General features: G+C 41.6%; 2 protein-coding genes across 3 annotated transcripts; both read left to right on the top strand.

The window, feature by feature from the left end:
- Positions 1–339: 339 nt before the first annotated feature.
- LOC311102662 (delta-like protein 4) lies at positions 340–8,359 on the top strand (the record flags this gene model as incomplete). 2 transcript variants are annotated; one of them, XM_084144026.1, is made up of 11 exons in its annotated part: positions 340–393; positions 563–826; positions 1,147–1,204; positions 3,311–3,574; positions 4,234–4,294; positions 4,469–4,599; positions 4,815–4,984; positions 5,301–5,517; positions 5,711–6,461; positions 6,697–6,805; positions 6,959–8,359. In XM_084144026.1, 11 exons carry the CDS (start codon positions 340–342, stop codon positions 6,962–6,964), a joined length of 2,085 nt encoding a protein of 694 aa, XP_084000152.1. The 2 variants fall into 2 exon arrangements, with proteins under 2 accessions (XP_084000152.1, XP_084000151.1); XM_084144025.1 differs by lacking the exon at positions 6,959–8,359 and having other exon boundaries at positions 6,697–6,898.
- A 3,258-nt stretch (positions 8,360–11,617) lies between these two features.
- LOC311102555 (glutathione-specific gamma-glutamylcyclotransferase 1-like) lies at positions 11,618–12,656 on the top strand (the record flags this gene model as incomplete). Its single annotated transcript, XM_084143931.1, has 3 exons — positions 11,618–11,791; positions 12,046–12,081; positions 12,291–12,656. 3 exons carry the CDS (start codon positions 11,618–11,620, stop codon positions 12,654–12,656), a joined length of 576 nt encoding a protein of 191 aa, XP_084000057.1.
- Positions 12,657–13,295: the final 639 nt, after the last annotated feature.

Raw genomic sequence — 13,295 nt, 5'->3', positions numbered from 1 at the left:
GCAAAGCGCAAGAGTTGCATCAACACGCCAAGAGAAAACACTTTTTCAGCAGGATCATGATGGAAGGTCAAGGTAAAGACAGAAGGATGACTAAACTGTGGATATTGACGTTACTGTTATGCGTTTAACCTGCATCTCACTTTCTGGATAAAAAGGTTTCTCAACTACTGCGCGTTTTGGATTGCGGAGCTGGGTTTCGTCCAAAAGGGTTTTGAAGAAGGATTTATTTCTCTTTTCCTAATTTCATATTTCCTCATCATCCCATCACTGCTTGGAATAGCAGCTCTCTGATGAGAACAGGTTATTTTTCAAAGGATACGAACCGATCTGTGGAAAAGAATGGCAACTTGGTTTACCTTTATCATCGCAATTGTTATAACGATTTTTACGCAGGTAATTTTACAGTTAAACTATTTTTGGAATCGTTCATGCCTGGATGTGACACAGCAATAGTGTTGTAATGCACAATATAATATCATATAATACGCCTATAATAATGCATAAAGTAAATGCTTGCAAAGCAATATTGTTTTATATGCATTAATTGATTATGCTCCTTTAGGTTCTGGGATCTGGTGTATTCGAGCTTGATCTTCATCAGTTTCAGAATAATAGAGGTTTGCTGGCAAACGGCATAGCCTGCAGTCCAGCCTGTAGGACTTTTTTCCGAGTTTGCTTGAAGAACTACCAGACCATAGTGTCACCAGGTGACTGCTACTTCGGCAGTGTCGTTACACCTGTACTAGGCAACAACTCGTTCAGCGTTATGGAGGACGGCACGTTCACTAAACCTATTCGCCTGCCACTCACCCACTTTGCATGGCCGGTAAGACGTTATGCACTGCCTATAATTGAAGTGGTTGAGAATATACAGTATCTGCCTATTGATACATGGAACAACGGTGTTTGCAATGAGATAGATGGTGAAGAGCGTCCATAAGCATAAATCCAAGGACTGCACTAGACTATATGGATGTATGTAATATGAAATATTAGGATTTATGAAGTCATAACATGTTATTAGCCTAGGCTACACATATCATTCAATAATGTTTTTTAAAGAAAAAAAGTAACAAAATGATGTGCAACTGTAACAATGAAATAGTTTAAATGGTAGACCCTTATTTTTTCCACATGTCCTTCTAGGGTTCGTTTTCTCTAATAATTGAAGCATGGTATTCTCCTTCAGCGGATCTACCTGAAGGTGAGTAGTACGCAGCATACATGACCACCGCTAGGTGGCACTGCTATATATGCATGACAAATACTCCCTATGCCAGGGGTCGGCAGCACGCGACCTGCGTGCCAAAACCAGCCCCCTAATCATATTGTCTCAATGTAATCAAGTCATGAAATGATTGTTATTTTAAAATACAATCTATTTTTTGGTTTAGCTGTGGTCAATTTGCAGTGTACAAATTATTATAATTAATTTACGGCCCCCCAACCATTCACTCGGACAAAAATCACCCCACGGCTGAATCTATTTGCCTAAACCTGCCCTATGCACTAGAATGATATCATTAAGCAGTATAAATACATGCAAATTTATACAGACATTTTGCAGTTACATAAATGTGAACGTGTTGATGTCCATGTGTAAGGATGAGTTACGTGCAACAGAGCACTTCTTTTATGCTCTGTCTTCAACACAATCGCACTTCCTTTGGTTTATTTTAAGCGTGGGAAAGTGTGCAAGTCTTTAGTGAGGATATCTAAACCTTGCCAAAAGCCTCTGACGGCCTTTCCTGTATTTTACACCTTTTACTGTTCCGCCCTTTGGAAGGGGAATAATGGATTGAAAATGTTTTGCTGACATAAAGGAAGAGGACATTTCAATCACAGCACACTTAAACCATTTGAAAGAATAGCGCACAGGCATTGATACACTATATATACAAAAGTATGTGGACACCTCTTCAAATTAGTGGATTTGGCTATTTCAGCCACACCCGTTGCTGACAGGTGTATAAAATTGAGCACACAGCCATGCAATCACCATAGAGAAACATTGGAAGAAGAATGGCCTTACTGAAGAGCTCACTGACTTGCACCTTCATGGGATGCCACCTTTCCAACAAGTCAGTTCATAAAATGTCTGCCCTGCTAGAGTTGCCCCAGTCAACTGCAAGTGCTGTTATTGTGAAGTGGAAATGTCTAGAAGCAACAATGGCTCAGCCGCGAAGTGGTAGGCCACACAAGCACACAGAACGGGACCACCGAGTGCTGAAGCTCGTAAAAATCTGTCCTCGTTTGCAACACTCACTACTGAGTTCCAAACTGCCTCTGGAAGCAACATCAGCACAATAACTGTTTGTCGGGAGCTTCATGAAATGGGTTTCCATGGCCGAGCAGCCGCACACAAGCCTAAGATCACCATGTGCAATGCCAAGTGTCGGCTGGAGTGGTGTAAAGCTCGCCGCCATTGGACTCTGGAGCAGTGGAAACGTGTTCTCTGGAGTGATGAATCACACTTCACCATCTGGCAGTCCGACAGACGAATCTGGGTTTGGCACATGCCAGGAGAACGCTACCTGCCTCAATGCATAGTTCCAACTGTAAAGTTTGGTGGAGGAGGAATAATGGTCTGGGGCTGTTTTTCATAGTTCGGGCTAGGCCCCTTAGTTCCAGTGAAGGGAAATCTTAACACTATAGCATACAATTACATTCTAGACGATTCTGCGCTTCCAACTTTGTGGCAACAGTTTGGGGAAGGCCCTTTCCTGTTTCAGCATGACAATGCCCCCATGCACAAAGCGAGGTCCATAAAGAAATGGTTTGTCGAGATCGGTGTGGAAGAACTTGACTGGCCTGCACAGAGCCCTGACCTCAACCCATTCGAACACCTTTGGGATGAATTGGAATGCCGTCTGCGAGCCAGGCCTAATCGCCCAACATCAGTTCCCGACCTCACGAATGCTCTTGTGGCTTAATGGAAGCAAGTTCCCGCAGCAGTGTTCCAACATCTAGTGGAAAGCCTTCCCAGAAGAGTGGAGGCTGTTATAGCAGTAAAGAGGGGACCAACTCCATATCAAGGCCCATGATTTTGGAATGAGATGTTCGACTAGCAGGTGTCCACATACTTTTGGTCATGTAGTGTATACCATAAACTGAAAACTTGCATTAAATGTACTTTCTATATATCCTTTAGAGATAAATAATTCAAGACAACAATGTCCATTGTTTGTTTTGACCTTTTTAACAAGCATAGACTGCATGCATGCAATGATACCTATTTGATAAGGCAATGAAAAAAAGGACGTTAGGCCACACTATCTTGATGGATTTGTTTTGTTCTCTATTCCCGCAGATACAAACAACCCTGCCTTATTGATTAGTTCTTTTTGCATCCAAAGAAAGTTGGAAGTAGGGGATGAGTGGTCCCAGGATGTGCAGAGTGGGGGGCAGACAGAGTTAAGGTACTCATACCGGTTCATCTGCATTGAAAATTACTACGGGGACAGTTGTTCCAAAATATGTGCTCCAAGAGACGACCGTTTTGGCCACTACACCTGCAACCCTGAAGGGCAAATATCATGTCTACCGGGCTGGAAGGGAGAATACTGCGAAGAACGTAAGCAATCAGAGTGAAATGTTCTGGGTTTCTGAAGATTTTTCACATTATGTACTAGGATGTTATTTCTCAAATTAGGCCTATTTGCAAAATGGGGTCTATAGTGTCAAGATGCTGCTGCTCTAGAAAGGCTTGGATCATATTTGTATTTTGGAGTGACAAGGTTGAGAGAAAAAACTGTAGCTCCCTCCCAACCCAACCCCTTTATCCCTAGATGTTTTACCACTTTGGCCACGTGGGTAGAATAATCCCGGGTAGCATTCTGGAAAAGCAGCACGCGCCGAGTTAATCGCGGCATTATTATCCGCCACGCGCCGCTAAATTGCGGGCTATTTTGTTGAGCGGGAGGGCAGCAGCTGCAAACAGGGTTCTAACAGCCTACGAACAACAATGGGGCAGCTGTCCTCTTTTGAGAGCAAGCATCTGCTCAGACTTAACCAGCCGTTAAACACTAGTCTTGTAACCATGCAAAATCAATGTCACATATAACACAACACAGAAGCAGCAAATTAAGGTTTCTTTATAAATAGACAGGTACAACAGGTTTGATGCTACAACAGTGGAAATGTGATTCCTAATCCAAACCAGAAGCTTATGATGTATTGTTGCATGAGTTGACAAAAAATTTAGTTAATGTTTTGTCTCAATTTTATATGCAGCAATTTGCCTTGAAGGGTGCAGCAAAAATAATGGAAATTGCTCAAGGCCAGGAGAGTGTGTGTAAGTATACAATAGTAATTATAGTGTGTGTGTGTGTGTGTGTGTGTGTGTGTGTGTGTGTGTGTGTGTGTGTGTGTGTGTGTGTGTGTGTGTGTGTGTGTGTGCCTGCATGTGTATATGCCTGCATGTGTGTATGCACACAGTGCTAAAAGTGTGGTGTTTTTTCTGTGACAGATGCAGAGAGGGTTGGCAGGGCAACTTCTGTGATGAGTGTAAGAGGCATCCGTCCTGCAAACACGGCACCTGTCAGCAGCCCTGGCAGTGCACCTGCAATGAGGGCTGGGGAGGCCTCCTCTGTGACCAAGGTTAGTGTTTCAGGCTCCTCTGGGTCATGCTGTGAAACAATACAGAAGTACAGCAGTTCAAAAGCCCTTAGGGGGAAAACACAGGACATCCTATATGAGTAGAAATATGACATGTTCCTATGATATTGCAAGAACAAGAGTCATCAGGCGTTCTGATTATGATAGGAGAAGAGAGGCGGGGAATAACTGTTTTTCATATAAACATTTGTCCACAGATCTGAACTATTGCACCCATCACAAGCCGTGTCGTAACGAGGCCACCTGTATGAACACGGGCCAGGGGAGCTACACCTGTACCTGCCAGCCAGGCTTCACAGGGGACAAGTGTGACAGCGAGGTCAGGGAGTGCGACAGCCAGCCCTGTCAGAATGGAGGCCTGTGCTTGGTAAGCCTATCCGTTTCCCACAACACACAGCACACACAGGCTTTCCTGTTTTTGTTTTTCCTGTATCCACATCTCTGGGCCAGTATAGAAAAATGCAACAGACAGACCTTTAGCCAGATCACTGACCCAGTTCACAGACTCTCTCCTGTAAATTAATGTTATTCAAACTGGGGCAAAGGGGGCATGATGAGATAATAATGTAGAGTCGCAAAGGCATCGAAATGAGAGGCACAGCAACAAACCTACAGTGGTCTTTGCTGGAATTGTTTCCTATGACAGTGGGCTGTGATAACCTCTGACTCTCTGTGACCCACAGGACCTTGAGAACGGCTATAGGTGTGCATGCCCACAGGGGTTCGAGGGGACGCACTGCGAGCACAGAATGCTGACTTGCGCCGATTCACCCTGCTTCCACGGGAAATGCAGAGAAAGAGACAACGGGCGGAGCTACTTGTGCGAGTGCCCAGGGGGCTTCACTGGACTCAACTGTGAGAAGAAAGTGGACAAATGCACCTCCCTGCCCTGTACAAATGGTATGTGATAGTTTCCACTCTCTCTACATCTCAACAACAAGGATTGTCTTCGAGTTATTTTCTACACTGTCAGTACAGCGCCTTTACTCAAACAGATCCATTTGGAATGTTCTCTCTAGAGACATCTGCATTAGAGCTAACTTAAAGTGAATGTGATGTGCACTTTTTGATAACGCTGGTCTGCTCTATTCAGGTGGACGTTGTGTTATCCACGGCACCACACGCTGGTGCAGCTGCCGCTCAGGATTCACCGGCCCACGCTGTGAGATTAACATCAACGAGTGTTCCATGAACCCCTGCGCCAACGGAGCCACCTGCATGGACCGCATCAACGACTACACCTGTATCTGCCCCCTGGGCTACAATGGCCGCAACTGTGACAAGCCTACTGACCGCTGTGCCCCCAAACCCTGCCGAAACGGTGGGACATGCACCGATGGGGCCAAAGGCCAGCCCGCTGCCTGCACCTGCCCAGCACACTTCAGTGGCCCCCAGTGCCAGTACTACAACGTGCCTTTACTCATCTCCCCCAGCCCCAGCCCCAGCCCCGTCAGAGAGCCCCTGGACAGGCTCCACTGGGCAGCCATCTGTCTGGGTGTGGGCCTGGTGGTGCTCCTGGTGCTGATCTGCATGGTGTCCATGGTCCTGCGCCACATCCAGCAGCAGAGGAAGAGGGAGCAGGCCTCAGAAACCATGAACAACCTATCAGATGTCCAGAAGGAGAACCTCATATCTGACCTGCAGCTGAAGAACACCAACCAAAAGGTGGACCTGGACCTGGAGGTGGATTGTCTCAGGGAGAAGTCACAAAACCATAAACACATCAACTACCACTTGGACTACAAAACCTCCAAGGACTACAAGGATGAACCATCACAAGAGGATAAAGATGACAACTGTAAAAAGACCATAGAGGAGAAAATGCCATTGACTAGAAAATACAGGTAAGTTCCCAATGGGGACAGACGACAATTCAACGTCTATTCCATGTTGGTACTGAAATGACGTGGAAACAACGTTGATTCAAACCAGTGTGTGCCCAGTGTGTAGAAATGCTGCTTGCAGATGACAACCTGGATAGATTTAGAACCTGGATAGATACTATTCTCCAGTGTTTGATAAATGACAGTGGTTTGGATTTGTGCTTGAGTGTTGACATGTTTTCCTTTTCATTTACAGCGAAAGGCCAGAGTGTAGGATATCAACGATATGTTCTCCAAGAGATTCAATGTACCAGTCTGTGTTTGTGATAGCAGAGGAGAAAAATGAATGCGTCATAGCAACTGAGGTAAGCTTTTATTTTCACATTTCCTCTGAACATGTTCCTGCAACTCTTGACACCATGTCATTAACAGTTATCAATCAGCAATGCCAAAGTTGATCAAGGTTTCCATTACATTGCTCCGATGATTAAATGTATTTCCTTTTTTTCTTCTCCTAGGTATAATACATGGATGGTATCAGACATTCTGAAGAATGGATATCTTCTGGACTGTTTACAGCTGTAGAATTAGACTGGGATTTATTTAACTGCAAATTGCTGCTCTTGAAAACTTGATAACTGGTCCGAGCCTGTGTGCTCTATGAATGCAATAGGACTCAAACTACAGACCTTTGTTAATATGTAAGGACTGAACAGACTGTAATTGAGAAATAATGTAGACTTTTGGACGTTTCACCCTCGGTGTGTACTGACAGATTCAGCCCCTTGACAGAACATCCCACCATATCCATGGGGGAAAACGCCTATGTTAATGCCAGCATGCCCATTAGCAGGAGGAGAGGGCTCTGTCTGGAGATACTCCACCTTATTGTGATAATTAGCAACCAACCAATCAACTTACTGCCAACAAGCCTGTGGAAGGAGCCAACTACTTCAATTTCTCTACCCTGGTGAAGTGATATATAATAAGGCAGACTTTGTTTAATAAACTTTCAAGGAGAGGAAAAAACAAAATTCTGGAAACGGTTCATTTTATGAGAATATTTGAGACCCAGGCCTATGTCAATTTTGTAAATTAAATTTTAAACTTTTATAAACAATGTATGCATCCCGAATCACAGAGCCTTAAGTATGGGTTAAAGAGCTAAATTGGTGCCCAGCTTCTTCTTGGATCCAGTGCACAACAACAAAATGAAGGGAAAATACTTTGAAGAGAAAACAACTGATGCAATACATGATGCAGTGCCAGGGGGTTTCAAGAATAAGCAATATTTACTTCTTATTATGCAACATTGCCCAGAAATGAAGACAAAGGAAAACAAAAGTGACTATCATACCAAGGACGCCTTTAATTAGAGTTGACTTCACTGAACCAATAATGTTATTTTTAAGATGAGTATTTCACTAGTTATTTAAATATTTTTAAGCACTGGCCTTTCTATGTTTTATAAGATTATTTTGTATATAATGTATATTTATAAATGTAGAAGTCTGTGTACAACTGTTTTTTATTTTATGGCCAAAAAGTTGAATTTAAGTTTTAATGTTGTTGTGATTGTTGTTTTTTAAACAATTAACAAATATCTGGTACACTGTCGTTTGTTGGCTTCATGTTGAGTAGATGTGGTCAACTATAGAGCTATAAATATGCCTAGATATTGGAATGATCAAGAACCTTCAGTTGAAGTCCATCACCTGTTGTGGAAATGGCTTCATTGTCTAGATAATGTATGACGTAGCAGTTCTAATAATCACATGTATACGGTGGTGAGAGGCATGTGTGTCAATGTGATGTTAAATCAATGTGCTCGCAATCATTCAGTGGACAGTTTTGTATGTGACAGCAATGTGAGAAATCTGGACAAAGTTATATATTAAAACATGTAATGTTAAAGTACAGTACACAGATTGGTCAGTATTTGAATGGAAGTGTTTCTTTCAAAAATAACACCAATCTCACCGCTATGCCCCTTGTTGTTAAGCATTCAAGTCGCTTTCAACTGGCTTCAAATTTCAAGCTGTTTTCTTGGATGTCCGCCCCATAAGCTAAAATACTGAGAAGAGGAGAGGGCACAATCTAGAAAAGAGGCTACTTAACAAACCAGGCAGATGCTTTAGGGTGTGACCCTACACCACTGTGAAAATCAGTTCATGCCTCCTCTCTAACTAAGCATGAATGCAGCAAATTGGGCCCCAGGAGTCCAGTGGCAAGTTACCAGCAGCCTTGAAGGGTTGCAAAAGCCAACACAACACCCTGGCCAGTCCTGATCTCCCAACAAAGACATGTAGGCTATCACATGCTTGCCGTGACACACACATGCCCAAATGGAATGACTTTAACATATCTAGACTGAAAAAACACCTGATTATCCATCTCTAGTATTATATTGATTAGTTTGATTAATTATTTTGTCCCAACAACCCTAACACCCACACATTTTTCTTTTCCACATATTCTGTCCCATTTTACAACCTCATCAGACATCTACCACAAAGCCATGTATTTTCATTGTGTTATAATAAAAGCATCCCGTTCGTGGCCATCATTTCCTGCTTCCCGTCAGATTAAAATGCACAGGACAATGGCAAACAACTTTTCTCACACATCTGTTATGAAAAGTCTTTATGTTGATAAAATGAACATTCTCCCATTCCTACAGTTAAAAACATCATGATCAATTGCTCTATGTATTTCACAAGTATCAGATGCTTGATTATAAAGGCATTTATTCATCAAAAAAATCTTAGAAGAACCATATAGAACAAACATACATTGTGAATGACTGCTTTACAACACTCAAACAATGAGAATGAAATCTAAATTAAACCTTTAAAAAGTTATAAAAGTAGAATGTGTAAAAAAAAATACATGCCAGTTTCCTTTCTTTTTGTAATGTTCTTAATTAACACTTGGCGGCAGTAAACCATACACGGAAGGAAATTGTAATTGAGACAGACTGAACTTTTAATTTTTACACACTTGAAACACAAAGTTACTTCCAACATTTCTTTAAATACTTAAAATGAGAATTGGCTAACTAGAGGCTTTGAGAATCACAATGAGGTCATAACAAACAATTTAGTAAAATAATAATGGCTTCTGCAAAGCAAAATGTTATGATTTTGTGATGATATCAAATATAGTACATGGAATACCATTATCAGACTGTGTTGTCCATGGCATGGTAGGACCAAAACATAATTGTCCTAGCCAGAGGCCAATGAGGGCTGAAGGTAAATCGCCTGCTTAAGAGTCATTCATTGACCATGTATGATACAAGCTTATAGGGTGCTAGAGAGGCAACGACGAAGAGAACAGACATTTAATGGGCTTTACAAAGCTTGGATCTTTATGGGAACGTTATAAAGTCCGGAGGTTGTGGGTGGAGCTAGAAGTTGGCTGTATTACAATGTAAACGTACTTTTAATCCGTCTGTCTGCATATTTCAAGACATGGCATATGGGGGTGTAGTGAGATACCCAATGGGCTGGACGATTCTCTTCTCATCACTCATCTTGAAAAAACGTGTACTAAAAACTTGGAAATCAATCAATCCGCCATCATTAACACAATGGAAAAATTGATTTATTTATTACTGAAATATTGAAATAGCATGGGCGACCGAGAAAAACAAATTGATACAATTTAAGGCCAAGTGGCAAACAATAATGCCGGCACTAGGGATGAGGGTGTGAGCATGCAGGTCTGGGCAGATGAGACATAGTCATTGTTTGTGTGCGTTTGTAAGTTGTTGTTCGTATGTATAAGTTTGAATATGGAGTAAAAACATAATAATAATACATTAATTAATTACAATTAATTAAAAAATACAATGCTTGGATCTTATTTTCCAAACTAATGCTTCTATTTATAGCTAATTTTGTTATCTGCTGCTGCAGTATCAGACTATTTGACTCTAAAGGATATAAAGGGAGATCCATTTTCACATAGGATTAAAAATAGACAGGATTGCTGCTTTCCTTACTTTCCTGACTGTGCAGAGCAACAAGGCAAAAAATGATATACCAACAGTACTTCAAAGTGAGTAAACACTGATTTTTCACACACACTACTATCGCCAACAACGTCCATGGTGGTATTGCAAGATCTCAAGCAAAGCATTTTTACAGGATATACTAAATTCAACTTAATTCAACAAGTTTGGACATTGGACAGCCAGTGTCACTGTCAATCTATGTCTAACCAGGGAGCATAATGCTCAAACATAAGCTTTCAAAATCCTGTGAATGGGGCAAAAATTACTTACAGTTTCTGATAATGTGTTACATAAACTATCTTCTGACATACAATGAATGGATGGAAGAATGAATGAATGAATGAATTAATCGATATTTGTGTTTCTTTTATGTGACTCAAGATTATTAGACACCATTTTCAGTCAATCAAATGACTACAAGATTGCATTTACAGTACATTGTACATTACTTCAAGTGGCACCTCAAGTGAAGACTAAATTACACACTTAATAAATCCCCTTTCTTATCAAAACAGTTGTGATGTTCAAAATCAAAGTAGGCCTATGTTCAGACAGTACATATCTCTCATATTGTCGCTTGTTATGGTTGTCAGTCTGTTCAATCTTGAGATACAATGTTGCAACATTGTAACATTAATTCGAAAGTTGGATTCCTGAGAATGTTTTGCTCCCGAAAAGGATACGAATTGGTCGGCTTGTACTTATAGTACGACCTATTCTCTGATATCATTGGTCAGAAACGTCTTGGTCTGACGTCTTAACACAACAAATACACGTGTCAGTACACCAAGATAATGTTGCTAGTACTGTACATTGTCTGACACACGAAAACGTATAGTAGGCCTACTTATAGAAGTTGCACAGTGAGAGATACTAGACCTATGCATCAGTTCTTTCACATTTTATCGACACCTTGGGATAGGCTATAATAGGCTTATTACGCATCAGCAAGACTAGTCGAAATGCCTAGGAAAAAACGTTGATGGCGATGATAGGCTTTTACAGCGAATAGGTCTGAAAAGTCTCATGCTTCGGAATGCATCTACAAAAAAGAGTGAGCTGCATCGGTAACATCGTAGAACAGTTATTTATTGACAGAAGAACATAGGCAACACTTTACGTCTACTCTTACATCTTACCTCAACCCTAACTAACCATAATGAAGCTTCTGGCCATTACTACATCAGAAAAACCCAGCCTGTGGATATTCGGGTATGGCTCCTTAGTCTGGAAACCAGACTTCAAATACAAGAGGAGTGAAGTCGGTTATATTGAAGGATATAGTCGACGCTTCTGGCATGGGGACAATTTTCATCGAGGAGACAAAGACATGGTAAGTCTTTACCTTAAGAAATGAAATTCATGTATTTACTGCTGCTGTAGACAGACACAATATTATCTCAGATCAAACTGCAGAGCTTCAGAAAGTGGGAAGTCTAAGGAAGTCAAATAAAAAAAGTTTGATTTGTGATGCAAACATTTTGGATATGGAAATGTCGATGTAGCCTACTGTAGCCCATCTGGAAATGAAATGGTTAAAAATGCTGAGTGTGCATTTATCCTCATGCACTCTCTCTCTGTCCACAGCCAGGTAGAGTGGTAACTTTGGTGGAAGATCATGATGTAAGTGGCCTTGTTTCAAAACAACCCAGAACACACACATTTGATTTGATCCTGTCTACCATGAATAAGTTCTGTACTGTATGTTGTAAAATACATTGACATTGGTAAAGTCCATCTTGTTGATAAACTGAACTTTGTTGACTATTGACTTGCTCCTTGAAGTTGAACTCCTGTCCCAGTCTAACATCCACCTCTTCTTCTCACTGCAGGCTTCCACCTGGGGGGTAGCCTACGAGGTCACTGACTCCCAGATGGAGGAGTCTCTGCAGTACCTGAATGTGAGAGAGGCTGTGCTGGGGGGCTACATCACCAAGATGGTGGAGTTCACTCCCAGAGAGAAGTGCCAAGGGTCTCTGCTCGCCCTGGTCTACATTGCCACCTCTGACAACCCCATATACCTCGGGCCTGCCACTCCCACAGAGATAGCTGCTCAGATTGCCATCTGCAGAGGCAACACGGGCCACAACATAGAGTACCTCCTACGCCTGGCTGAGTTCATGAGGCTGTACTGTCCCGAGGTAGAGGACGACCATCTCTTCTCCATAGAGGCAGCTGCCCTGGCTCTGATTATCTGAACTACCAGGGCCAAGGATACTCACATCAGACCAACGATACGACACTCAATGCTATGACACTCGCTAATGTGAACAATGTGAAGACAGTGTGAGTCACTCCACCTCATAAAAAGGGTCAACATGTCACGATCACTGTTTTTGTTGTCCATTGTCAGTGAACGCCCATGACATTGACATTTTTTAAGCTAAAAGGGCAATGAGATTAGAATTAAGGTGCAGTATGTTTCTCTACAAGGTGTGTAAACATTCTAACAGTCTAATAAATACATTTCATATATGGTATCGGAAAGATAAATAATATTTTGGTTGTGTTTATGAAGGTCTTGGGTAACATTAGAATATGAAAAAGTCATTATTTAAAAGAACAAAATAGCATTTTCATTAGTTTGTGTTACTGTAGGCTATCTATTGCCTCATGCTCAAGTGTGGAGCTCATGGAACAGTGGTTATTTTGAAATAGAGCTCATCTCTTACATTTTAAGAGTTATTTGGCAATGGAAGCCTCAGAATGTGCTCTTACCTGCATGTGACGCTGTAGGACGATTTGAAAAAGTAACTTTGTGGCTCTCCAAGAAAAAAAAAAGACGTCCTCTTAAAACTGCATATAACACAAATTCTGTTTGTGATATCAAAATTCAA

The sequence above is a fragment of the Coregonus lavaretus genome (genome assembly GCF_964263955.1).
Source record: "Coregonus lavaretus genome assembly, chromosome: 27".
Classification (NCBI taxonomy): Eukaryota; Metazoa; Chordata; class Actinopteri; order Salmoniformes; family Salmonidae; genus Coregonus; species Coregonus lavaretus.
The sequence above is the reverse complement of the archived record's forward strand: the minus strand, read 5'-3'. Positions and strand labels throughout refer to the sequence as shown.